Source organism: Adiantum capillus-veneris, chromosome 7 (assembly GCF_014529385.1).
Source record: "Adiantum capillus-veneris isolate H3 chromosome 7, ASM1452938v2, whole genome shotgun sequence".
NCBI lineage: Eukaryota > Viridiplantae > Streptophyta > Polypodiopsida > Polypodiales > Pteridaceae > Adiantum > Adiantum capillus-veneris.
Window position 1 is genome coordinate 153541666 of NC_140937.1, and position 25503 is coordinate 153567168.

The 25503-nt window shown below is 44.7% G+C and overlaps 1 protein-coding gene across 1 annotated transcript; it reads left to right on the forward strand.

Moving 5' to 3' along the window:
* The first annotated feature begins 2195 nt into the window (after positions 1 to 2195).
* Positions 2196 to 15859, forward strand: NRPB11 (DNA-directed RNA polymerase, RBP11-like protein). Its single transcript, XM_086516665.1, has 5 exons — positions 2196 to 2355; positions 2437 to 2526; positions 2688 to 2766; positions 2836 to 2931; positions 15597 to 15859. Exons 1-5 carry the CDS (start codon positions 2303 to 2305, stop codon positions 15627 to 15629), a joined length of 351 nt encoding a protein of 116 aa, XP_086372791.1. The 5' UTR covers positions 2196 to 2302; the 3' UTR covers positions 15630 to 15859.
* Positions 15860 to 25503: the final 9644 nt, after the last annotated feature.

The window sequence follows — 25503 nt, forward strand, 5'->3', positions numbered from 1 at the left end:
GATGGGTATCTGCTCCACTATACTAGGTGACAAATTCTTTTTGAGTCTCACGACAGTCCAAGTGCAGATCATCTTGGTATTAGGAAAACACATGCATTAGTTAGAAGACAATTTAAATAGCCATGTTTACACAAGGATGCACATGAGTAGGCAATAGATTGGTTAAAAAGCTAAGAGACAAAAGCTGAGTGTCTCAAGGTAAGCGAGCTTTTACATCCATTAGAGATCCCAACAAAAACCTGAGAAGCATCTCTATGGATTATATCATTAGTCTACTTATAACAGTTCATGGGCATGACCTATTTAAGTAGTAGTAGACTACTTGACCAAGATGTGTAGGTTTATTCATATAAAGACTACGATCAATGCTCTAGAATTAACAAGGCTATTCGTGAAGAACATGTATAAGTTGTATGGCCTTCCATCTAATATTGTTAGCAATAGAGACAAGAAATTTGATGGTTTGTAAGCTCCGGCCCACTCTTAACTTAAGTACAATCGATCATCCTATGTATATAAAAAGCAGGCAAATTGGGAAGACAATTTGTCTATTTTCTTACAATAGTGCAAAGCATGTTTCCATAGGATTTAGCCCATTTATGCTCATGCAGGGTTATCAACCTCAGTCTCTAGTTACCATAGGATTAGCCAACTAAAACATACATCTAGGTAGGATTTCTTAAAAGAACATTTTGATTTGTTTAGGATTTCTAAGAGCAATGTTAAGTAGGCTCAGAACTGTTACAAAAAGTTTGCAAGTGAGAAACACATACAAGTCTTCTTCACAGAGGGAGAGTGGGTGGTTCTGAAGGTTCAAGAGCATTCAGAAAGTCTGAAAACTGACCCTACATCTTAACTTTCACTCAGGTAGTGTGGTCTATTCCGAATTCTTAAGAAGATTGGTGAGCATGCTTACAAATTAAATTTGCCAGCACATTCACGAGTTCATCCTATCTTCCATGTCAGTCGTTTATGAAAGTGGTTAGGACAAGCAAATAATGTTATTGATTCAGATATTCTAGTAGACATAATCAAGCCATCAGCTCAACCTTACGAGCTATAAAAGATTTTGGATCATCATAGTTTATGAACATGTAATCATGTTCGTTAGTAAGTCCTTGTCAAGTGGAAAGATAGACCTAAGGATGGTGCCACTTGGGGAAACATTAATGTGCTTAAGAAGCAATTTCCTACTTTTCTTTTCAATGTTCTGGAGGACAAAAAATCTTTTCCAAAGAGGGAGTAGTGTCACGACAAAGGTCCTAGCAATTAAGCACGACTTAATGGCACGGCCACACATGGACAATTGCACGGGGGTTCTGCCAAGGCCAAGGGCTATAAAGCTAGGGGGAGGAGTGTTAGTTGTCATCCAAGAAGGCCCGTGGCCTTTCAGGTTTAAAGACATGTGATGACTAATAGATTGTGGCTCAACTAGACTCTTCAAGTACGGTATCCATATTTTTGTTTAAAACAAACTATTGGAGCTGAATTACTTTCTATCTCTCTTTCTCTCTCTTTCAAACACACACACATATACACACACAAACACAAGGACTCACACACACTATGAGAGAGAGAGAGAGAGAGAGAGAGAGAGAGAGAGAGAGAGAGAGAGAGAGAGAGAGAGAGAGAGAGGAGAATAGCACTCTAGGTTGGGGTGGGCGCCCACTACCACGATAGCTTAGCAAGCTCTTTATTCAATATATATAATAATAAGAATAATATGAATGGTTAGTTAAATAAGTGGGTTGGGCGTTCAAATGGCCATGCACATGACCTTTAGACCCAACACTAGCGAAGTTGAAAGAACCTCCTCGCAATGCAATGTTAGGAAGACTACAAGACAAGATGCATGTTGTCTCTAAAGATAGAGAGAGGGGAAGCCACCTCTTAGGGAGCTCATTGATTTTTCTCATCAAAGTGTGACAATACTGGTCGTTGCCTGTTCAAAAAGAAACAAGGCGTTTGGAGATAGACGTTGGCATTGCCTTTCACTCCGACTGAGGAAAGAGAGAGAGAGAGAGAGAAAAAGAGAGGCCGTGCGAGAGAGAAGGAAACCAAAAAGAAGAGAAGCTATAAATAAAAAAAGAAAAATTAAAACATATCTTCCAAAAATTATCCCTCTACTGCCAACAAAGCCCTTCGTTCACAATGCACATAGCTCGTGCCCATGGGCTCCTGGTCAAAATCAAATTGAGGCCTTACATGGAAGGCCTTTTGCCAGTCGTATTGAGGAGACTGTCGAAGTGCTGAGAAGAGCTAGTTCTGTTGGAAGGGACGAGAGAAGGCAAGCTCTGCAACCATGAACGCACCCGACCGCTATGAGCGCTTTGTGGTGCCTGAGGGCATGAAAAAGTAACTCTTTCCTCTGCGTGCAACCTCTTCCTCTCCTCTCTTCTCCTCTCTGCGTTGTTTTTAAAATGTCTGTAAACACAGAGTGACGTACGAACGAGATATGAAGATCATGAACGCAGCCACTTTCACGGTGCAACGAGAGGACCATACCATTGGCAACATCGTTCGCATGTAACGCCTCCTCTAGAGTATAAATTTTGAAATCTTGAGAGGCTTTGCTGCTGGTCACCCATCTTTCTTGGGTCCCAGTCTGTTTGTAAAAGCATTAAAGCTGTAAAATGCCAGTATTAGGGCTCAATGGTTTCCTTTATTTGTGACTGTTGTGCATGCAGGCAGCTCCACAGGGATCCCAATGTTCTTTTTTCAGGTTATAAGCTGCCGCATCCACTCCAGTACAAGGTTATCATCAAGGTTGGTGTTTTTAACAGTAATTGTGCCTTGCTTGTGTGGACATCTCCTCATGTGTGTATTGGCATTTAGGTCCAAACCACAAGCCAATCTTCACCCATGCAAGCATACAATCAGGCTATTAATGATTTGGACAAGGAGCTTGATCATTTGAAAGAAAGCTTTACGGTGCGTTATCTACATGTCTAACCATTAAGTTCTTTTTAGGAAGAAAATGTTCAACATTAGAGAAGACACAATTGTCTTAGCATAGGCTCTATGCGCGCGCGCACACACACACACACACACACACACACACACACACACACACACACACACACACACAGACAGAGAGAGAGAGAGAGAGAGAGAGAGAGAGAGAGAGAGAGAGAGAGAGAGAGAGAGAGAGAGAGAGAGAGAGAGAGAGAGAGAGAGAGAGAGAATTTTATGAATTGCTTTTCCTGTACAAGATTCTTCGCTTTCGTCTTCTTTCTTTGGAGCTTTGGACACTCACTTGTTCGTAGCGTAAATCAAAGGATCTGAGAATTTTGAATACATGATCCATAAGCTGTTGAATGCTAGAAGACTTCTACTTTAGATAGTAGCCTTCTTTCAATCTGTTCCTTGAGAGACACCCTCCGGAAAGAAGCTACTGGTAGGAATGTATCTCATTATCTTTGGCTATAAGTAGACAGAGTATCTCCTTCTTTAAATCTGAGGTGGTTTCATGCCGTCAACACATCGGCTTTGTGCTGGGGTGTCAACCAAAAAGATGAAAGCAACCTTTTGGACTTGACCTGGTCACGAGGTGCTTTTTTGTGAAGTAAAAGCGTCAACCACCACGCTTGTACCTTACCTTTAAGGTGGGACACCACTTTGCAAACTTTGAAACTTTTGTAAAGCTCTCCTTCAAAAAAGCAGTGTCCAATTGTTGAATAAAGGATAAAGCTCGATGGTAATCCTTGTGGCTCAAAATAGTAAAAAAAAATCCTTCTTGCTCTTTCGAGGTTCCAGATTGCCATATTTTGTCTTTTAGATTAAGTGGTTTTTCTTTCTCTCAAATGTTGATTCAAAAGTAGCAGAGTTGTTGTCATAACTATCCAAGGAGAACTGCCCGAAGTCGTAATATCATTTTTATATGAACTGCTCGAGTGTTTTTGAGTTTCGCTTTTTCAATACTTCCGTTTTCTTGATCTCCGTTTGACTTTTTCACTTGAATTGGAGTTTGAACTAGGACTAGAGTCGTCCATGTCAATGATGTTTCCATTTAGATCCATACTCCGCCAGTTTTGTGCAAGTGGGTTGTCGACCCAAATAACAAGGAAAAGACCTAGACGTTTTGTCCTTTGTGTGAATGCTTTCGGTGCTTCATCAACTTGTTGACTTGACGCTCCACTACTTTCTCGAATAGATTTCTTTTCCCCTTTCCATTGTCGACTTAAGTTTAGGGTTGGCAACCTTTTGCCATATCTCATAAACCTCTGTCAGCGGTCGATCCCATATGTGTTTTGCATAAAGGGAATCCTTTGAATACAAGAAAATCTGATGGGCACAAGATTTAATCTGCATTTGTTGTTGTCACGGGGACGGGCACCACGAGCCAACGGAAGAAAACATATTGAACAACTTTAAGTACTTCAAATAACAATTGAATTGAAAGAGATGCACAACATAGGACGGGGAGTGACGGAGTTCCACCTTGAGAGAGCACTTGTCCCAAACCTTGGTGCCCCTTTCGGTATTTCTTTATATTGCTGGAACTCAGTACATCGCTTGTACTCCATCGTCTGCACCTTCACAGTGAAGCGTGCCAGAGAATGAGCCCTTGGCTCATATTTAAAGGCCCTTTGCCTCTCAAAAGCAGTTGCATGAAAAGCTACCAACTCAAAAGCATCTGGTCCAAAAGCACTAGCGCCAAAAGTTGCCAGTGCATTTCACGGAAATCCGTACGCCTGTCGCGTCACAACGCGAATCGTGGAAGTCCGTTTTGCCATGTGGCACTGCAGCGCAAAACGCGGGCGTCCGTATAGGTGCCACGCCATGAGCAGTTTATGAAATTTGTGTGTGTGTGTGTCTTGCTTTATTTAATCTCTTTAGGTCCCTTGGGCCCCATCGGACGTGGTCCCTTAATTTGGAGGGAACTCTTCTTTAAAAATAGGTCACTCGGCAAGACTTTGCAAGTCGGTAAACTTCTTTCGTTGCTGCTGCTTCTTGTGTTACTGCTTCTTCTTCTGTTGCTTCTTCAAGTAGGGTTTAGGCCCCTCAGTCGGGATTTGCATTTTGTCTCTGTTCTTTAGTGGCTAGTTTGTAAGAGCTGTGGTTAATTTGCCAAATTTGGATCCATCATTTGAGTCTCGTCAAGTTGAGCATCCAACTTATCTTCGTTAGCTTGCCTTTTCTCTTTAGAATTTTGGGTGACTTTAGGAATAATATTGTTATGTACTGTTGTTGAGTTATTTCTATGTTCCCGATCGGATTTATTGCTAGAATTCCATGGTGTGTGTTGCAAACAGTCGGACTGGATTCTCCGTAGAAGAATTGATTGAAGCTTTGATACCACTGTAACTGGTAAGCCACTAACGAGGCAATAAGTCTATAGCAGACATACGTACCGAATTTGTAGATAGATAACACCTCTATAGTCGAGACATGAAGTGGTGGAGTTCCACTTCTAGATATACCGGCCCCAAAGTTTGACATCCCTTCCAAGTTTCGATACTTTTTATATTGATAAAGGCATAGAGTACACTTGTTGAGGGGGCACTCGTAACAGACTTGGACACTCCAAGTCTAGATTCTACCGCGACACAACAGGAAATTCACTTCAAAACAATTCACAGTTTACAATTGATTCGACACGGCCCGACATAGTTCCGTGCCTAGAGGTATTGGCCCCATAGACTGGCGCCTCTTTCGGTATTTCTTTTTGTATTAATCTGTCGCACAAAGTACACTGAGTGGTTGGGTCTCACTCTTAGACTCTGCATCCAGATGCTCTGAGAAGTGAGAGGCCAACTACCCTTATAAAGGGTTACAAGGGATGCCAAAAGCAGAGCCCCAAAAGCTGTCCCAAAAGCATTCTCAAAATAAAGCCTTTGTTTTTCTTCTCAAGCCTTGGAATAAAGCAATTAAAAATAAAAGCTCTCTCTTTCTCCTTGCGTAGCAACTGTCGTAAAAAACTGCCAGCAATCTTCCGTAAAAAGTGCCGCAAAAGTGGACGTCCGTACATGCCACGTCAGCAGCCCGTGATCTTCAGGGTGAAATGTGGGGGCAGTACGACAGTGCCACGTCAGCATTTCGAGACTGTTCCCATGCCAAGGAGAGGGTGTGTGTGTGTACTGGTCAGCCACGTCACCAATTTGTGACATACCCCCTCTTGAAAGCATTGTAATCGCCCTCGATTACGCCTGCAAAACAGACAAAAACCATAAACTGTCTTAGCAGATAGTGACTGTTAGTAGCGACGCACTAGGAACACACATCTAGCACATGTACCAATCGATAGTCACATCACACGACATCACAAGACATCACATGACAAATCACATTCAACATTCATTCGGATCTTAGACCATGATTTATAGGCAACGCAATTAGCAATTGCATCTAGATGCATTCAGGACCTCGTAGATGCCCGATTGACTAATCCCTATTGCAACCATGTCTATCGAGATCATTTAGACCAAAATGTTGCAGTCATTTCGTCTACCAGTTCCTGCACTTAAACAAGTCAAGAACAAATCAGTATCATATTATAGGGAATTCAAGTTCATAAAGTCATATAGCAGAATACTGTTAGCTCACATTATCCTTGAAACTCAAAAGAGACATCAGTGACTTTAATATAAAAAATCGAGGCAATTTGCTGACAAAGGAGCGGAGCAACTCCCCTCTTGTGCATACGTGTTGCACCAGATTCCACCCAAGCTGAGTTCGGGGTTCCATTTGGAATAGACTACGCTAAGCCAAAAGCTTCAAGGTAAAGATTCACAATCTGAGGAGTATCTGCTAGGTCCTCCTCCTCCATCCACTTCGCATCCAATGCAGGATAGTTCTTGAATTTAACCAAGAACGCCTTATCACTTTACCCTTAATCTTTCTGTCTTTATGTGCCAGTATCTGTTCTGGAACAAGGATCTCCTTGTTTTCTTCCACTTCGGGATGCTCATGAGGCTCCCCATCTTCTGCCTGTTGAACAAAGTATTCGTGCTGCCTCTTCTGCCAGAAAGTGCTAGCGCTAGGTTTCTTATGTAGTTGCTTATCAAAATTGCCCTACCTAGTTCCCAACAAAAGTCACTTAAAAATAATAAGTGAAAAATGTCAAAAATGGGGAAAATAGGTCTATGCACTGTAAAAATGCTCTTGATGGGTTCTGATGGAAATCTAATGGTCATGCTGTTGCAATCGGAGGATATGCATCTAATCCAAGTGTCTCGACATGCACGGTCTGCGAACAGACTCACAAAAGTGCAAGATCACTTCCTAAGCTAACTGAATTGAACTCATCTCATGAAGTAGCTTGTCCACGTACACATAGGGTTAGATCTGTCACGTGACAAAGAAGCCTAAGTTTTGCCGAGTTTCTGACAGTTCTACAGAGGACTCGTCTTCAGATAATTCGGACTCCGATGATCACAGGTTGTATGCAAAGAAGAAGAATTTCTATAAAGCCAATCAGTATGACTTTCTGGAGGATAAAAGCAATAAAGTTCGAGAATTTAAAGAAGGATAGTCAATTAAATTTGACACTTTTTCTGGATTCCAAGATGCTTCGAGGGCTATGGCCTTCATACAGGAGTTTGACATATCTTTCTCTGGAGGGCATTACTGAGAGCACTCCAAGATTCGGAGGGCTACCTCTTACTTCAAGGGAAATGCTTGAACATGGTGGTCCACTCTTCTATTGAACAAGAAAGCGCCAATTAAATGGCTGAAATTTAAAAGGCTTTTTATTTCTTCTTGGTTGACTCGGGAGTACGAACGCGACATACGAACTGCTTGGGACCATCTCTGGATGCCCAAGAAAGATACCTTGGATGCATATTGCAAGAGATTTTGGAGCTCTTTTCTACCCGCTTCTTCATTTAAGAAGATCTCGTTTAAAGAACAAATTGAGCAGTTTACCTTGGGACTTCCTACGGAGATCCGAGATCACTGCTTAGAGCAAAAGTCAAAAGTCAGATTCTATCCAAGAACTGATGAGTCATGCGAAACGGGGCTTTGCCATAAGACTAAGACAGTTTGACTTACCCCACAGCTGAGATCATGACACAGAAAAAGGAGCAGACTCCAAAAATGAAAGTAGAAAGAAGAGCCCCCAAGATCAGAAAGATAAGGATGTACGACCTCGGCTCACTCCGCGGGAGAGAGCCAACTACATCAAAGAGGGGAAGTGTTTTGGATGCGGGGAACAGGGACACATCTCCGCGAAGTGCCCTAAAAAGGCACAGAAAGAACAGGATGAAGAAAGGCCAGAGAGTTCAAAAGCAGCTGAGGAACATGGCCGGAAAGGCAAGATGAAAGCAGGACCGGTTCCAGATTGCATGGGTACTGACCCAAGCACGATTGATGAGAGTACAAAACTTTGACGAGCTTGGCGGTGCGGCTCGAGATTACACCCGATCGGATGGGACCACTAGCAAAGGCAATTCTAGCGGCACCCGACAGGGACGTAGCCATTACACCTATCATTGGCAAACTTCGGCAAACTTCGGCTGCATTGTCAAGGGTTGTTTGGGGCACGAGGACTTTTACATAATGCCATTGGAGGTTGTGATGTCCTCCTAGGAATTCCCTGATACCATAAGAACAACGCCGTGGTCGACTATCGGGCGAGAAAAGCGACTTTGACTACAAAAAAGGGCCGAACCATTGTACTTGATGTAAAACTTAAGGGCGAGTCTATCCCTATTGTATCGGCTTCGGTCGTTTCAAAATTAATGAAATTCAATCTGTTTGTTCACTCGATCTTTTTGAAAGAGTTGAATGATGATCATAGGACAAATGTGTCTGATCTAGAAAAAGAACGCCAAGATTTTCTCCACACTCATATCGATTGCTTTTCTGAGGGCCTGCCAAGCGAGTTGCCACCAGCTCGTCTTGAGGATCATACCATTGATTTGATACCTGGAAGCACACCACCAAACCGGCCACCTTAACGTGTGAGCCGAGCTTGGAATGAAGAAATTATGAACCAAGTGTAAGACCTCTTGGAAAAGGGTCTTATTTAGGCGAGTACTTCACCTTACTACTCTCCGGTGTTGTTGGTTTTTAAGAAAGACGGATCTTGGAGAATGTGCATTGACTATAGAGCTCTCAACAAAATCACCATCAAGAACAAATGTCTGATTCCTAGGATCGATGATATTCTAGACCGACTACAGGGATCCTCTTGTTTCAGCAGGATCGATTTGAAAAGCGGATATCATCAGATCCGAATCGCGCCGGGAGATGTCTACAAGATAACTTTTTGGACGACTTTTGGTTTATTTGAGTTTTTGGTGATGCCTTTTGGCCTAACCAATGCTCCAACGACATTTAACCGAATGATGGACAAAATTTTTCGAGAGTACAGACGATTTGTTGGCACTTTCTTTGACGACATCATTGTTTTCTCCAAGGATGAGACAGAACATAGAGAACATTTGCTACAGGTCTTTCAGGCATTACGAGATCACAAGTTTGCGATTAATGCAAAGAAAAGTGAATTTTTCCTACCCAAGATACACTTTTTGGGACACATTGTGTCAGCAGTAGGAGTGCAGATGGACTCGGCCAAGATAGAGACTATCCGTGGTTGGCCCGCTTTGAAGAATGTCCATGAAGTTAGAAGCTTCTTGGACTTATGTTCGTACTACCGACGGTTCATTAGAAAGTTTGCAGAGGTTGCTTCCCCTTTGCATATCTTGACACAGAAAGGAGTCCCTTTCTCGTGGGGACCCACATAGGTGACTGCCTTTCAGACATTGAAAGAGAAATTGACTACATGTCCAGTTTTGACTTTGTTGGATTTGTAGAAGTCATTTGAAGTATATTGTGATGCTTGTGGTCGTAGTTTGGGTGCGGTCTTAATGCAAGAAGGCCATGTCATTGCCTACGAGAGCCGATTGTTCTCAAGGTCGGAATTGACAACACAGATATATGAGAAAGAGCTTTTGGTGGTTATCCGTGCTCTTACTCAGTGGCGACATTATCCACTCGTAGCGGAAGAGTTTACTCTACTTCTTGTCATAGAAGCAACTATCGGAAAAGCAGATGCGGTGGGCGAACATCTTGTCACAGTTTCACTTCGAGATTGTCCATGTTCATGGACATAAGAACTTGGTGGCAGATGCTTTGTCTCGGAAGCCGTTGGTTCTGGCTATTCCCGCGATACATCATAGGGATATGGTCGATCAGTATGCCACATATATAGATTATGCAGATATTTTCACTCGGATACGAAATGGGGAGGTAGTAGCAGGATATTCCATTCGGGATGGCTACTTGATGAAGAAAACGATGTTGTGCGTTACACAGCCGTTGAGGGAAAAGGTTTGAACCGAATGCCACTGTCTACCTTTTACGGGTCACTGTGGTATAGCTACCACCTTGAGAGGTGTGGAGAGATACTTCTTTTTTCGGGGACTCAAGAAGGATGTGGACGATTTTGTATGCAGTTGCTTGGTATGCCAGAAGGTCAAGTTTGACATGCATAAAGCACAGGGATTGTTACAGCGTTTACCCATACCCACCCACCCCTGGGAAAGTATTGCAATGGATTTCATTTTTGATCTCCCGAGAACACAAAGTGGGCACGATGGTATTTGGACTGTTATTGGCAGATTTAGCAAGCAAGCTCATTCATTCCAGTGAAGAAAACAGTCAAGCCGGATCACTTAGCGAGACTGTTTGTGGCCCAGATCTTCAGATTGCATGGCATGCCTGAGACAATTGTCTCCGACAGAGACACCAGATTCACGAGTTTGTTTTGGAAGGCTATTTGGGAGAACATTGGCACGCCGTTGCAGTTCTCGTCATTGTTCCACCCGCCGACTGATGGGCATCAAAGATTGCTAATTCAGTGGTACTAGATTTATTGAAGTCTTACATCTCGGATCAGAAGACTCAATGGGAAAAGTATTTACCTTTGGTGGAATTTGCCTATAATAACACGATACACTCTTCGACGGGGAAGGCGCCATTTGAGATTATTGAAGGTGCTACGAAGGTTCCACCCTTCTTAAGCACGAAAGATGAGATTTTTGAAGCCGACGACGTCGTACATGCGGGACTTGGACACGGCTTTTGCCAAGGTCCGAGAGGCTTTGCAGAAATCTCAAGAAAGACACAAAAAGACAGCAGATCGATATCGTCGCGACTTGAAATCAAAGGAGAATGATTTGGTGCTTTTACGTTTTGAGAAGGCACGCGTGAGAAAGAAAAAGGTAAAGGAGCGGCTTTTTCCAAAGCTTAGCATGAGATACTATGGACCTTTCTAGATTTCCGAAAAGATAAATGATGTCTCCTTTCGACTGAAGCTGCCCGATACTTGGGAGGATTCACAATGCTTTTCATGTGAGTCTCCTGAAGCCTTTTAAAGGCGATGTGCCCGATGATGGGAGCCTGATGAGCAACTCGAAGTGGAGTAAAACGAGGAGATACTCGTTCCAGAACCGATTTTGGCACATAAAGAAAGAAAGGTAAAAGCCATGGAGAATACACTTCGTCAATTTGGTGCTTGGGCAAAAATTTCGCATACTGGGGATCTTTAGAATACTGGAGCATCTGCTGAGCACAAGCATCAATCTACTGTAGACGTTTCATCTCCATTCCTTCATATTTCGTCGGTGGGAATTCCCTATAATCTTCTCTCGTGTCGACAGAAGGTGGGCGTCGTCCATTCGAATCTTTTGTGCTTTCACCCGAACGTGATTTGTCAGGTGCAACTGTTTGCTCCTTTCGGGAGTTGTCGATTGAATCCATATGTGTCGCGGTAGAAGAGATGGGATTCTCCGTAGAAGGAAAATTGATTGAGCTCTGATACCACTGTAATAGACTTGGACACCCCAAGTCGAGAATCTGGCACGACACATGAGAAAATACTTAAAACCACCTATCAGAATCTTATCACAATTTAATAGGGAGACAACACTGCTTGGCGTAGTTCCATGCCCAAAAGTATTGACCCCAAAGTCTGGCGTTCCTTTCGGTATTTATTTTTATATTAATGCTTGATCAAAGTACAAAGTCCGAGGGTCCTCTCTGCTCAGTGCTCCCAGGCTAATCTGAGCGAAAGAGAAACCCTAGATACAAATTTACAGGCCCTTGGCCTAAATATGTGCACTTTAATCGTAAGGTTAGGAAGATCTACTGGATTTATTAAAAGCCATTAGGAACGGAAAACTCTGATGTGTCATATGGGATGACATTCAGCATTGCGAAGGGGTTGTACCGTTAGTTTGGTAGGAGAGACCGGGGAACGGATAGTCCCGATGCGTCATGTGATGGGTGACGGGAGCATCGAAAAGGGAATATTCTATGGGTTTGGCAGGAAACCCAAACTGGAAAAAAAGAAACACACGTAAAGACGCAAGCACAAGAATAAAGAGGGGTTCTGAGAAGCTTTTCTTAAAAAGTGAAATATTTTAACATGTTTTCCAAGAAGAGCAGACGCTTTGACGCAAGGAATCTATGTCTGATTTTCACTTGTGCATGTGTTGCATCTAGGGACGTCTGGGAAGTGCTGTGACAACATTGTTTTTAACTTATAAGGTTTTATTGAGTTTTTGGACAGATTCAAACCATTTTTAAAATACGCCGGCCGCCCACTTAATAAGTGGGCAGCCTCTTGGAAAATAAGCAGCAAAAACCAGCCAGCGCTTTGTCTCTCCCTCTTTTTGGTAGAAGAGAGAAAAAGAAAAAACGGCTGCGATCTCTACGCGGGCAGCAAACACTCAGCTATACTTGCGGTGGCCAGGGAGCTATAAAAGCATCACACGCCTTCTCTTAGAGAGGAGTTGCCAGCGCCAGCAAGAGGAGACTCTTCCGCCAGAAGACGCAAGAGATCGCAAGACTACGAAGCACAAAGGTCTCTTTTCCCGCGCAAAGAGTGATAGGTATCAATTGTGGACTCGCCATACGAATTGTTGTCCTGTGTTTGTGTGTGATTGCAGGTACCGCATCGCGAAGGAGAAGCGGGAAGGTCTCGGTCTACACTTGGTATTTTGAGAACGGGATTCGAAAATTGTCTGTGAAGCCTTGACTCCGAGTACAGAAGGAAAAAGGATTGAGAGCTCATCTCTCAGATCTCCCTTACGGGAAGGAACGACTATAGAGTCTGAGAATAGAACGGGGGGGTTTTCGTGCTTTTAAAAAGATTCTCCCTAATAAAGGATTCTCTTTGGGGGGGGGGGGGGGGGGGGAGACCAGCCCGTCTTCTGGTCCCAAATATTGTGTCGAACTTCTCCCTCAACTCTGTTTAGTTGAAAGATTATTTATTTTCGTCTTGTTGATTATTCATATGCGCTTGCGTTTGTGACAGTCCCCTAGGGGCCCATTGGATGGGACCCTATAAGTTGGAAACAACTTATATTTTAAGTCTTGTCAGTTTCTAGGGAAAACATGCCATGTCATCGTTTTGTGACATTTGGCTTGGAGTGTCCAAGTCTATTGCAGGTATTGCCACGTCGTTATAGACTTGATCCACATCCTCTTGCACATAGATAGTGCGGTTTTTGAAGCTTGGAATCATTGATGCCTTGTCACACGCAGACTCTTGTGTGTTCTCTTTCTGCAATAGGCAAGTGAACTCCATAGCCCTCCTTTCTCTCCCACATAGCCTTGTTTCCCTTCCACAAAGAGCGATGTGGTTTGTAACATGAGGGCCAAGGTTGATGAGCCTTGGGAGTAGTGTCACGTAAAACTCACGGTAGCCCGTAGTTCAAGTGTTTTTATAAACACATTTCAAACCTCAGCGCTAGTAGTTATTAAAAAAAAATGCTAGGGAGCTTAGAGTAAGGAGCGGTAATAAAAAAGGCAAGTTGGGATTTGAGCGTCAAAAAAATTGTGAGCAACCAGAGGCAAATGCAGTAGTGGTGATTTGGAAAACCAATGCTGCCCAAGTTGAGCATTTTTGTCGCGAGCCAAAGGGTAGATCTAGCCTATGCTGTCGTCTTTTGCACTGTCTCCTTGCGAGGTCTCCTCGTTATCGACCAAGTTTACGAACTAAAGACGTTTGATACCATGTCAGAATAGCACAATGTGGAAGTCTAGATGTGACACTCTTGGTAGGAGAGAGAGAGAGAGAGAGAGAGAGAGAGAGAGAGAGAGAGAGAGAGAGAGAGAGAGAGAGAGAGAGAGAGAGAGAGAGAGAGGCGACTCTCCTGTGGTAGTAGCTCCTCCGGGTGTCCATTGTCTGCTCTAAAGAAGTCTGTGATCCGTCTCTGAGACTGGCTGGCCTCTCCCTCATGAAGCTCTCTCTGTGTCTGCGCAGAGAGAGAGAGAGAGAGAGAGAGAGAGAGAGAGAGAGAGAGAGAGAGAGAGAGAGAGAGAGAGAGAGAGAGAGAGAGGGGGGGGGGCTAATCTTGGGATTGCTCCAATTTACTCTAACCAGATAGATACAAAGTCATAGCCCTAGACCCTTATATACTTCACATGTAAAGTTGCTGACCTAGCCCAAATAAATCATGTCAAATACATAAAGTAAATAACGAAATAAATAGGTTAAAACTGGACACGTTCACTTGAGATGCAAATTTTAAAAGGCATGTGGTCAATAAATATGGTTTGTAGAAAGATAAGTCCTTTAGGAACAAGTCAAGCCAACTTGCTCCATAAAGTGACTCCCAATGCCAGAAGCCAATGTACAAGTGTCCTAAGACAGAGCACTACAAAGATAACAACCTTTGCCTCGTTCACCACACGATTCTCAAAAGATTGGACAGTTCCTCTAGGCAAGGGAGTAGGAGCAACTGCTTGAGCATGGTTCTGAGAATGAAATCGGGAGAAGATTTATGGAATCATGATGTTGGCAGGACAGTTTTTCAGATGTGCCCGAGGTGTGTGCAGCTAGCCTAATTCCATTGATTCAAGCTGCCACTCCACCACAGGAGTGCATGATTGCTTGTGAGCATACAATATACATGTTTTGAGGTTTGTATGTAATTTTTCGTCACTTCAATCTTTTGTCTTGTCTTTTGCTTTATACTGGCATTGGATGACAGTTGCTTTGATCGTGATTTGTAAGGGGCGCTATGCGATGGGTTGTAGGGTGAAGGGTCAGGGTTTTTGCGTCTAGTTCAAACACGCAATTGGTTATTCTGTCTGTCTGGCCGATCACAAATACTCTCTCCTCTCCCTAGAAAGCGTGTGGTGGGGCTGTCTGCAGGACAGGGTTTGTCTCTTTCTCCCGCTTGGGGGGGGGGGGGGGGGGGGGGAGGGGGCTTTTCCCCAAAACCATCCCTTCAGTTTGTAAGTTAGTAGAAGCTCCCTTGAGTCACGACTCACAAGTAAAAATGCTGTGTTGTGATAGTTTATTTAATCCAAGGTTCTTGTCTATGATGCTCTGCCTTCTCTTTGAAGATTTAGAAAAGATGGTTCCGGTATGGTTCAGTGAGGCACATATATAACATGACTCAGGCATTATGCGTCCTATAAATGCCTGCTTCTCAGCCTATTTGTGTTTGGGGGTGTGGATATCATGGGCAGCTAATGCCCCATGTCTGGATTTTCTGGTATTCAAGATCCTGAGCTTCTGTTTGTGTTCTAGATGCTTTTAATAATGTAAATGTTTACAATCAGGTTAAATAGTTGACGCGTTCCTGGTTTCAGGCCCTAACTGTTCAGGTATTGACGGTTTTTTCATGTTGTTGCAGACGGAGATGCAGAGAAAGCAAGAATATTACTGAGGCCAAGTGGCTCAATACTGCTGTTTTGAAATAGCTAGGAATTCCTCTAATAGGGAACAGGGCTTGTTACTTTTGGTTGTGCAGACCTTATATGGGCAAAAGTTGAAGTATATACATCAGTGTCTTTTCTGGGTGTGTTTTCCAACAAGTAAGTATACTACAATAATTTTATCAGACTATCTGAAGTTTTCAAATGCAAGTCTAAATGAGAAGCCATGACACCTGCTCAAGTTATGAGTGCAATTTTTTCAAGTCAGTTTGGCCCCTGGCCTTGTAATTTTCTACGGGCGCTTTTGTAACAATCTTTACTTCCCCTTGGGATTGGCACCATTTTGGGTGCTCCAAGGGGGGTCAAGACTCAAGTAATAGAATGTCAGCTATGCTTCTCTCAAGAGGGGGGGGAGAGAGAGGGTGGGTGGGTGGGGGAGGAGGGGGGTTTTTCTTCACACTCCCATGTTGGGGTCATCTCTGTGGCAAATGCATGAGTCTGGAAGGATGGCATCTTGGTGGGCGACATTCATTGCTTGATCCTCTAGCATGACTGCCGTGCCATCTTGGTTATGGGCTTTTCAAATTTGTGTCCAATATTGGATTTCTAGCCTTTCTACATAGTTGTTTGATTGGTCATTTGACTGTGCACATTTCTTTTAGGTATCAATATGATGAGAGAGAGAGAGAGAGAGAGAGAGAGAGAGAGAGAGAGAGAGAGAGAGAGAGAGAGAGAGAGAGAGAGAGAGAGAGAGAGAGAGAGAGAGAGATATGAAATGAAATGAAATGTTATATTAACGTCTTCTAAAGGCCAAAGTGATCTATGAGACCAGAAAGCTACAATGTGGTGGATCTGATACAAAGTCAGAGTAACAAAATACCAACATAACAAAACAAAAAATGCTATGGGATCCTAAGCTGGTCGATGTGAACTAAGCAAAATGAGCAGCTGGCTGGGATAGCTAAATCACAGGAGATCTAGCATCGGTCGTTGGCGGATCTCATCAATCTCCTCCACGGTCAGTAGTATGACCGGGCGTCGTGCATGCTTGGCCAGAGTGCTCCGAATCTTCTGATGTAGCCTCCGTCGATGCTGTGTAGTCCTCCGCAGTCATGGGCGCCTGGATTTCCCCAGCTCAATCGCTCGGTCAATCAGTGTGCCTCTGGTGTGAGACGAATGTGAGCTCTGCTGTGGGAGTAGCTCCTACGGCTATCCAGTGTGTGCTCTAAAGAAATCCGTGATCCGTCTCTGAGACTGGCTAGCCTCTCCACTCATCAGGCTATCTCTGTGTCTGCGCAACTCGAGCAAGAACAAACCCAAGCATCTCTGATCCTCGTATCCCATGACTCTGAAGAGTGGTCCAAAACCTGGTCCAAAACCCTCTCTGAACAAGCAATGGAAGCGGCCTCGTATCTCGTAGTAGACGGGGCAGCGGCATGTGTAGTGCAACTTTGTCTCAGGCTCCATGTCACACAAGGGGCTTGTCTTGGCCTCTGCTGGTACTCCGCTGTATCTCCCGGTCTCAATCCGCAGCTGGTGAGAAGATGTGCGTAATTGGCCAATAGCACATCGTATCCCATGAGATAAGTGGGTGTCCATGTATCTGGGTCTCGTCACAAAACCATCCTCCGTAAGTTGGAGAAGATGCTCTTTGTAGAAAGCCATCTTCGTGCCCAGCTCCTGTGCTGGCTGTATCTATGTCCTCCCGGTGTCTAGCTGGGTCAGGTCTTGGCGGATGAGCCTAGTGATCTTGGACTGTGTAAGAGTGAGAGATGGTGCATCTAATGAGTACTGGAAGGGTGGCAACTTGTCTATGTTGAACCCATGTGCCTGAAACCATGATGTCATCTCCCCATACTAGCATGCTGTATCTCCCTGCATGGCTGACTGTCGAGAGGACTCAAGTGCAAGGTGGGCATATCTGTCTCTACGAAGTTCCCACATGCGGTGTATGAAGGAGACTGATTTGGTGAGCGCCTCAATCACTAGTGGGGGGGCCGCTAGCTCTGCTCGGATAATGGCACGTGGTACTGAGGCCTTGGCTCTAATGAGCCGTGAGATCATAGAGACGAGAGGTTTCTCCATGCTGCCCCATCCATCAGTGCGACCCGACCTCCGGTGAGGATCCAATGAAGGTCCCCACATCTCAGCTCCATAGAGCAATGCAGAAGCCACCAAAGTGTCAAAGAGCCAGAGCTTCGCTCGAGGCTCTTGAAACTGAACCTGCGAACACATCCTCTCCAATCTACCCAATGCTGCATGGGCTCTAGTCAATCTGGTCTCTTCTGCTCTCCTTAGTGAGACATGCTGGTCCGCTAAAAACCACTCCAAGGTAAGTGTAAGCATCTGTATACTCCACAGTCTCCTGGCCGTATGTGAATGTAGGTGCTGACCTCCTGATCCACTGTGGGGTGCTATTAAACACCATAACCTTGGTTTTACCAAGGTTGACAGACAAACCACTTTCGTGGGCAAACCTATGCAAAGCATCCAAGTGACGTTGCATCCCCTCCGGAGATTCGGAGATCAACACAATATCATCAGCATATAACAAAAGTGGAATCCATGTCTCTGTCAGCTGTGCACCTCTATCACCATTGCTCTCAATGTAGTCAGAAACCTCATCCACATACATACCGAATAGAGTAGGAGAGAGCGGGCAGCCCTGCTTCACCCCAATAGTGGAGTGAACCGGTGTAGATAGTCCCTCAGAGGTGCGTACATGCCCTACTACTGATCTGTACAATGCCATGATCCCCCAAATGAGCTCTGTGGGTACTCCCATCTCCTGTAATCTGCGCATCAATCTAGCTCTGGGTACTGTGTCAAAGGCTTTGCGGAATCCACAAAGCTACAATAGATCTGTCTCCCATGAGATCTGCCCTCCTCGATGATGGCCCTGAATGTCTAAGATATGGTCAAGAGTAGAAAAGCCTCTCCTGGACCCTGCCTGCCCAGCTGTATGCATTCCTTCCTTCTCTGCCCATCTACTCAACTGCTGCTCAAGAATGGATGCGTACAACTGTGCCAGTGTGTGTCCAATCATGATAGTGCGATAATTCCGAGGCTCCATAGGGTCTCCTGACTTGAAGATAGGTACAATCGTAGATAGGCTCCAAGTATCAGACAAGCCCTCACACATGGCACGGTTAAACATAACTGTTAGAAGCTCTGCTAGTAGATCTTTGGCATGCATGAAATGCTCAGCCACTAAGCCATCATTATCGTATGCTCTCCCAGTCCTCATCCTGTCAATGGCTTTCTTCACCATCTTAGTGGTGAAAAAAGCACATGTGTGTGGGCATGGATGAAAAAATCGCTCTCAAATGGGCACCTAGATTGCCCAACGAGGACGCTTTGAGGAGGCAATCTTTGAGGTATATAGCTATGCACTCCTGGGTGCGTCAGCATCTTGTTGAAATGGCCTCCACCCAGCTTGCATTAAAGGCAGCGTACGCGGCCTATAGCCAGTGGTGTAACCTTACCGGCACTCCTCGTCTATAACGGATGAGTAGCCGTCTCGGCCAATAACAATAACAGAAATAGGGTCTACATCAAGTGGGGCACTCCATGCCCGACGGGATGGAGGCTCTTGGTGGTGAACCTCAGTAGTTCGGAAATTGGCAAAGGTGGACGGCGGCAGGTCGTCCTCCGAGATCTCTCTGTTAGACGGATGGTCTACGCCGCTCGAGAAAAGCGAGTTGGCAAAGATAGATCGATTTGACGAGGTCCCGCTTAGACTACAAAGGGGCGAGGTAATAACAGTCACGGGTTACTAAGGCTTAAGAGTGCCACCAGTGTAGTGAAATATCCCTTAGGAATGGATTTTTAGGTGGTTCGTTGGCCATTAGGTTCATCCAACCTTGGGTGTTTTGCGTACTCTTTTATTTCCCATTGGCTCGAGACGGTGCTGCTTCCCTTGCAATCGGCTGAGATAAGATGGTACAAGATGACCCATTACCTTGCGAGCGGTAAGACCTACCAAATACCTTTGGTGGGCAAGTACGGTAAGTTTGAGGGGCCTCAGAATATCAAAAAGATGTTTGAGGTTAGCCTTATTCCTAACGAGGGGTCTAAAGCTACAAAGACGTTCCGCCTTCGAGGCGTAGCTGAGGCCTATGACCAGTTTGATCGCCCTGACCTCAAAGCACTCAAAATAATCCAACAGGCCCAGATCCTTGAGAGGTCCCTGGTCACCCCAATGATTTTTCCGGTCGCAAGCAGCGTTGAGGGGGACCAAGAGGTCATGATCCTGGCGCGGGAAGATCGTGCCCATCCATTTCTCAGCCGCCTTTTGCATGGGATTTCATTAACCGGGCATAAAACAGGTGGAGGGAGGTAAGTAATGGTTGATAGAACAAAGGAGAGCACTGGCTCAATGCTTGTTCCCCAGTCGTTTTTAGAGTTTGAGTTGATTTGCGACCTTTTGAACTGCGGTGCCACCTGTTTTTCCAGAAGGGAAAACGAAGTCTCCCAGCAGATAAAGAACGGAGGGTTCTCAGAGAAGATAGTGTCGATAGTGCCGATAGCCGTAAGCATTTCAATAGCCTTTTAGGGGGGTGAGTCAGGATTTGCGTTCTAATGGGATTTCGAGCCCTAGAAAGCGCAAGCTGGTTTGTTTGAGCAAAGCGTCCAGCGAATGGAGGGCAGAAAGACAGCTGGAACGTCGAGTAAGGTAGACCAACCCGTCGTTCTCTAGGCTTACTGGGATCCCCAAGTGAGATTCTTCCAAGTTAAAAACGAGATGCATGAGAAGAACGGCTTCATGGGAGGCAAGTATACGAGAGGTAAGCAACCCGTTGTGGTGTAGGCTGCGTGGTTTTCCCGGCAGAGACTCCTCTTCTGGCCTTCCGTAGTACGGCTTTGTCTGGGAGAGAAGATAGACCAGGCTCCTTGAACCCACCATATTGTGAAAAAGGGCGAGTTCTTGTGGTATTGGGTGCCCCAATACCTTCCTCTGAAATCCAATGAGGTCAGTGGACGGGGACGGAGAGAGAGAGAGAGAGAGAGAGAGAGAGAGAGAGAGAGAGAGAGAGAGAGAGAGAGAGAGAGAGAGAGAGAGAGAGGAGCTGTGAGGGCTGCCCGCTAACCTTCCCTTTGCACCAACCCCGCCACCTGCTCATGTTCTCTGCAGCCTGCGCAAGCTCTAAAACCTGCACCAGCCCCTCCCTCTGCAGCAACCCTGTCCACCCTGCAGATTTCCCCTTGGCGATGCTTTCTCCCCATCAGTGCTGCCCTGCCGTTTCTTCTTTGCGCTGCCCACTACCCTGTGCAAGGCCAGGTTTGTGCCCCTTCCCTCGCTTAACCTCACTGGAGAAGGCTACCTGTGCAACCTTGCCTCCCACACTAGCTTCCCTTCTCCTGGTGCTGCAGACTCCCTGGAAGTTGTTCAAGTGTCTCCCTATGTTGGTCCTGCTGGTTCATTGGTGCCTTGCATGTTTTGGATTTGGTTTCCTTCTGTTCTGTTGCTTTTCCCTCTCCTTCATTTCCTATTGTTCTTGCTTTTGTGTTTGTGTGGGTGTGTGTATGTGTGTTCTTTTTGTTGCCCTCTCAGGGATAGCTTTCGGGTATGCGTGTGCGTGCGTGGGAGCTGTCCTTAGAGTTTGTGTGGCTGTATGTCCTTAGAGTTTGTCTTGGTTGCTTTTTCGTTTTTGTTGCTTTTGTTTTGTTTTGATTACTTTCCTCTTTTCGTTGCGGTCTTTGGGGTTTTGTTGTTTTGGCTTGGGTTGTTGTGGCTTGTTGGTTGCCGGTTTGTTTAGTAGTTGGCTAGCTGCTCTACTCTCTGCTCGCTCTACCAAGATCCTTCAGCCGGTTTTCACCTGGAGGCTGCTTCAAAGCCTCCTACACTACTGTGTGATTTTTGTGGTGCATGGTGCATTGCTTGCGTCTGCTTTCTGTTTCTTGGTTGTTTGTGTTGGATGGGTGTGTTGTGTGTTTGCATGCTTGTTGCTTGTGCATGTTTCTTTTATTCCCCTGCTACTAGTAGATTTCTCCAGGTGCGGTGGTATGTGGGTAGGGGGTGATTTGGTAACCTCGTGTGGGACTTGTCTTGCGTTCTACCTTTGTTTTTGTAGGTCGTGGAAGATCATAACCCTATTGATAGCTGGGAGGGATGGTTTCAAGGTTTTCTTACCTTCTTTCCATTAGTTCAGAAATTTCTCCAGGTGCGGTGGTATGTGGGTAGGGGGTGATTTGGTAACCTCGTGTGGGACTTGTCTTGCGTTCTACCTTTGTTTTTGTAGGTTGTGGAAGATCATAACCCTATTGATAGCTGGGAGGGATGGTTTCAAGGTTTTCTTACCTTCTTTCCATAAGTTCAGAAATTTGATGTGGGAGAGCTGCTATGTGATAGAGATGAAGTCCCTTCTTGGAGTGTGCCTTGGTACAGGTGGTGTTGGGTAGGTGGGGTTTCTAACCTCTTCTTTAGCTTTGTCCTACACCATGCTTTTGTTTTTGCAGGTTTAAGAGGGCCATAGCCCTGCTGATTGCTGCCATGGATGGCTTGAGGTTCTCCCCCCCTGGGAATTTGACACAGAGTGGATGCGCGGTGGTGATGCTGATTCTGTTAGTGTGCGTCTTTTGGTTTTGGAGATCCGTAATCTGATATTAGGGATTCTTTGGTGGAGTCTTCGACCTCTTTGTTGCAAGTCGGGGTGGTCTGTTTCTACTTCGACTCTTTGTTACTTTAGGTTTTTCCTCCTTGGTCACCAGCCTTAGATGGATCATTTATCCATCTGTAATTTTGTGCTGGCATAGGTTCAACAAAGAAGTGCCCCTCCCTCAATCCTTTCACCCACCCACCCCCACACACACACACACACACACACACACTCACTTACACATACTGGCACACACATACACATTCACTTATTCACTCACCTTGTCATCCCTGGTTACTTTCGTGGCCTCCCACCTCTCTACAGCAGTTTGAGCGGTGGATAGCTGCTGGTGTAGCATCTATGTGGGGTGCCATCTCTTCTTTCCATTTCCTGTAGATGGTTCACAAGTAAAAGGGTTTATGTCAATGTCAATTTTGAAGGATTGAAGGATGGACGCACGCTGTTCGGACTCCATTTTCTCTTGAGGCTTAGGGGAATTGTTGAGGGCCTCATAGTGCCCCTCTACAGCTACGGATGTTGACCGACATAGTGTGGCTTGTCAGTATCACGTCAGGTTTTCAGCAGAGACATTGAATCGATAGCTATTGGTGCTTATAGAGAGGTGTTTCTATAGGGGTCCTTTATTAGAGGCAACCTGGTGCTGCAGATGAGCCGTTGGGCTCCAGATTTTGGTAAGCTGCCGCACAGTCGTGGTGAATCCCATGGGTCACTTGATCTAGTCCTTGGGTTGCTTTTGGTTTTGGGCATTAGAGGATTCTAATGGATTATCCATGGGGATCAAACTCTAAGCAGATACACTAGCTCCAGTCGCAGTTCAGTGGCTACACTTGAGGCATGTTGTTTGGTATGCAAAATGGTTGGAGAGAGGCTGTCAGTGAGCTAGCTTCTAGACTTCAGTTGCGTTATTCACGCCACCTGATTTAAAGATTGTGATGGTCCTTCCATTCGGGAGAGGATGTTGCAAGGTCTAGTTTGAGGAATCGATGAGACTAGCCTAGCATTTGCACAGAGTTTCCTTAGCTTTAGTAGATCTTACTGTTACTTGTACAAGTGGAGGAACCTAGCTAGCCTCGTCAAGGGTCTTGTAGTTACAATGAGATTTATAGGCCTATTGCCAGAGTGTCATTCGCATGTTATGGAGATTGATAGTAGCCTTGATGTTGTGTTAGGTGAGTGTGGTGCACTGTTTGAGGGTGTATATACCCCCACTCTCACATTGATTCCTCAATCCTCTCTCGTGAAGAATCCTTCTTGGTTCATTTCTTCTGACTATCCATGGAGGTGACATACAACAAAAAGTATTTGTTGTTGGTTTACAAAGACATTGTTTTATGTGTGGTGGAGCAAGTCATATGGTAGTTGGATGCACTAGGAGGGTTAGGAGGCATTATTAGGATCTACAAGGTAGAGGGTCAGAGAGCTAGGAGGAGAGAAGCAAAGAAATGTCGGGATAAAGGTCCAGACATCACCTCGGGATCGTTTTCACCGTGTAGCTCTTATTGAGAGCTTCACATGTATATTTTCTGTATATTTGTAGCCCACCATTTTGGGGCTACAAGCATTATACTCAATTTATTTGCCTTTGGGTCACTTAGACTATTTTAAAAGGTTTCACATTGTTCAAGTGGTCAAATAGCCTATTTAAAAAAAAAGGTTCCAAAAACCTCATCACTTAGTTTTTTGAGGACTTCTTTGAAATCGTTGCTTCTTCCTACTGCTAGTGCCACCTCTCAACGTTGCCTCTTTTTGCCTCTCCGCACTTGACCTGCGCGTACACACTCCGCTGCCCAAACTCACTCAACCTGGGTTTGCGAACCTCCCCTTCCAACTAATATCAGAGCTCGGGCAAATTTCTCGTTAGAAGTTTGTCCCGAACAATTGAGTATTTCAGTCCTACACCCTCGAGAAGCTCTCTCCCATTTTAGGAAGTTTTCATCGCGGGAAATCTCTCCAGCAAGCAAGTGTCCTTTTCGACTCTCGGATTATAGTTCCTTCCTCTCACAACAAGTAAGAAATTGCACCTTTGCGTATGCTTCACGCTTGGGTGGGAGCATGCTCCGTATGTAAGAGAAATGCGAAAATTGCTGGAAATTTGTGAACAAGAGGTGTTTTTAGTCTAATTTTGGACAGATTGCAGCATTTATAGGTCAATTTCAACAACGAAAATTGGACGTTTTGATGCACATAGTTGTCGCATGCATCAATTTGCACCTTCGGTGAATTTTTTACAAAATTCGAAGAGAACTTTCTAGAAGTGTTGTGGCACTTATTTTTGCAAAAATCATTGAAATTTCAACAAATTACTAATTTTTGAAGTTTTCTTAGCAAAAAACATTTTTTTTTGTTTTTTGTGCACAAACGTGATATTCTGACTTCCTCCTCTTCGGACGTGAAGAATCTCTTCAAAATCAAGAGATTTGAAGGCATTGGATTTGATTTGTGGAAAGAGAGAATGCAAGGCATCCTTTTCTTAAAAGATTGCAATGGTGCACTGTAAGATGCAAAACCTATAGCCATGACAGATGAGGCGTGGCTTAATTTAAACAAAAAAGCTATTGTGTATGCAAAAATGGCGGTTGTGAATGAAATTTTGGTAGACCTTAAGGATCTTGACACTGCCTATGATGTGGCGGAAAAGCTCAAGGCCACTTATGAAAATGGTACGCTGGTGAGCCAGGTGCACTTGATGCGTATACAATTAATCTGCAACTGGGCACGTTGGTGCTTTTATAGGTATTCTTTTGCATATGCACAATTCTAGTTTGTCCCGTTTTGATGATAAGTTTTGTCCCGTTTTGATGATAAGTTAAAGGCCATTTTCTTGCTTATGACCTTGCCTAATTCTTGGGAGGCCTTGGTGGTCTCTTTATGTAATAACCCAAATCTTACCTTTGATGAAGTAAGGGGTTCTATCCTCAATAAGGAAATTAGGAGGGCAAGTGGTGAGGCTAATGCCTCGGCTCACATGATTAGAGGCAAGACATATGGAAGGAATGTTAATTAAAGGAACATGAGCAAGAGCCAAGGTAAGCAATCTGATGTCACTTGTTATCAATGTGGCCGGAAAGGCCATAAGAAGCCGGATTGCAGGTATTATAAGAAAGAGCAAGGAAGGAAAAAGAATGCGGGTGGCAAGAAGAAAAAGGATGACAAGGCAGATGTATCTGATAGTTTCAAGAACAAGGAGAAGGTCAATGTAACCTCCAATGTGCCGATATAGATGATATTTTGTGTGCCACTGTCTCCTATGGATGCTCAGGTTTAT

Coding starts and splice junctions, on each gene's coding strand:
- NRPB11 (XM_086516665.1), top strand. CDS start 2,303: ATGAACGCACCCGACCGCTATGAGCGCTTTGTGGTGCCTGAGGGCATG. Junction 2,356..2,436: donor GTGCCTGAGGGCATGAAAAA/GTAACTCTTTCC, acceptor CTGTAAACACAG/AGTGACGTACGAACGAGATA. Junction 2,767..2,835: donor AGTACAAGGTTATCATCAAG/GTTGGTGTTTTT, acceptor ATTGGCATTTAG/GTCCAAACCACAAGCCAATC.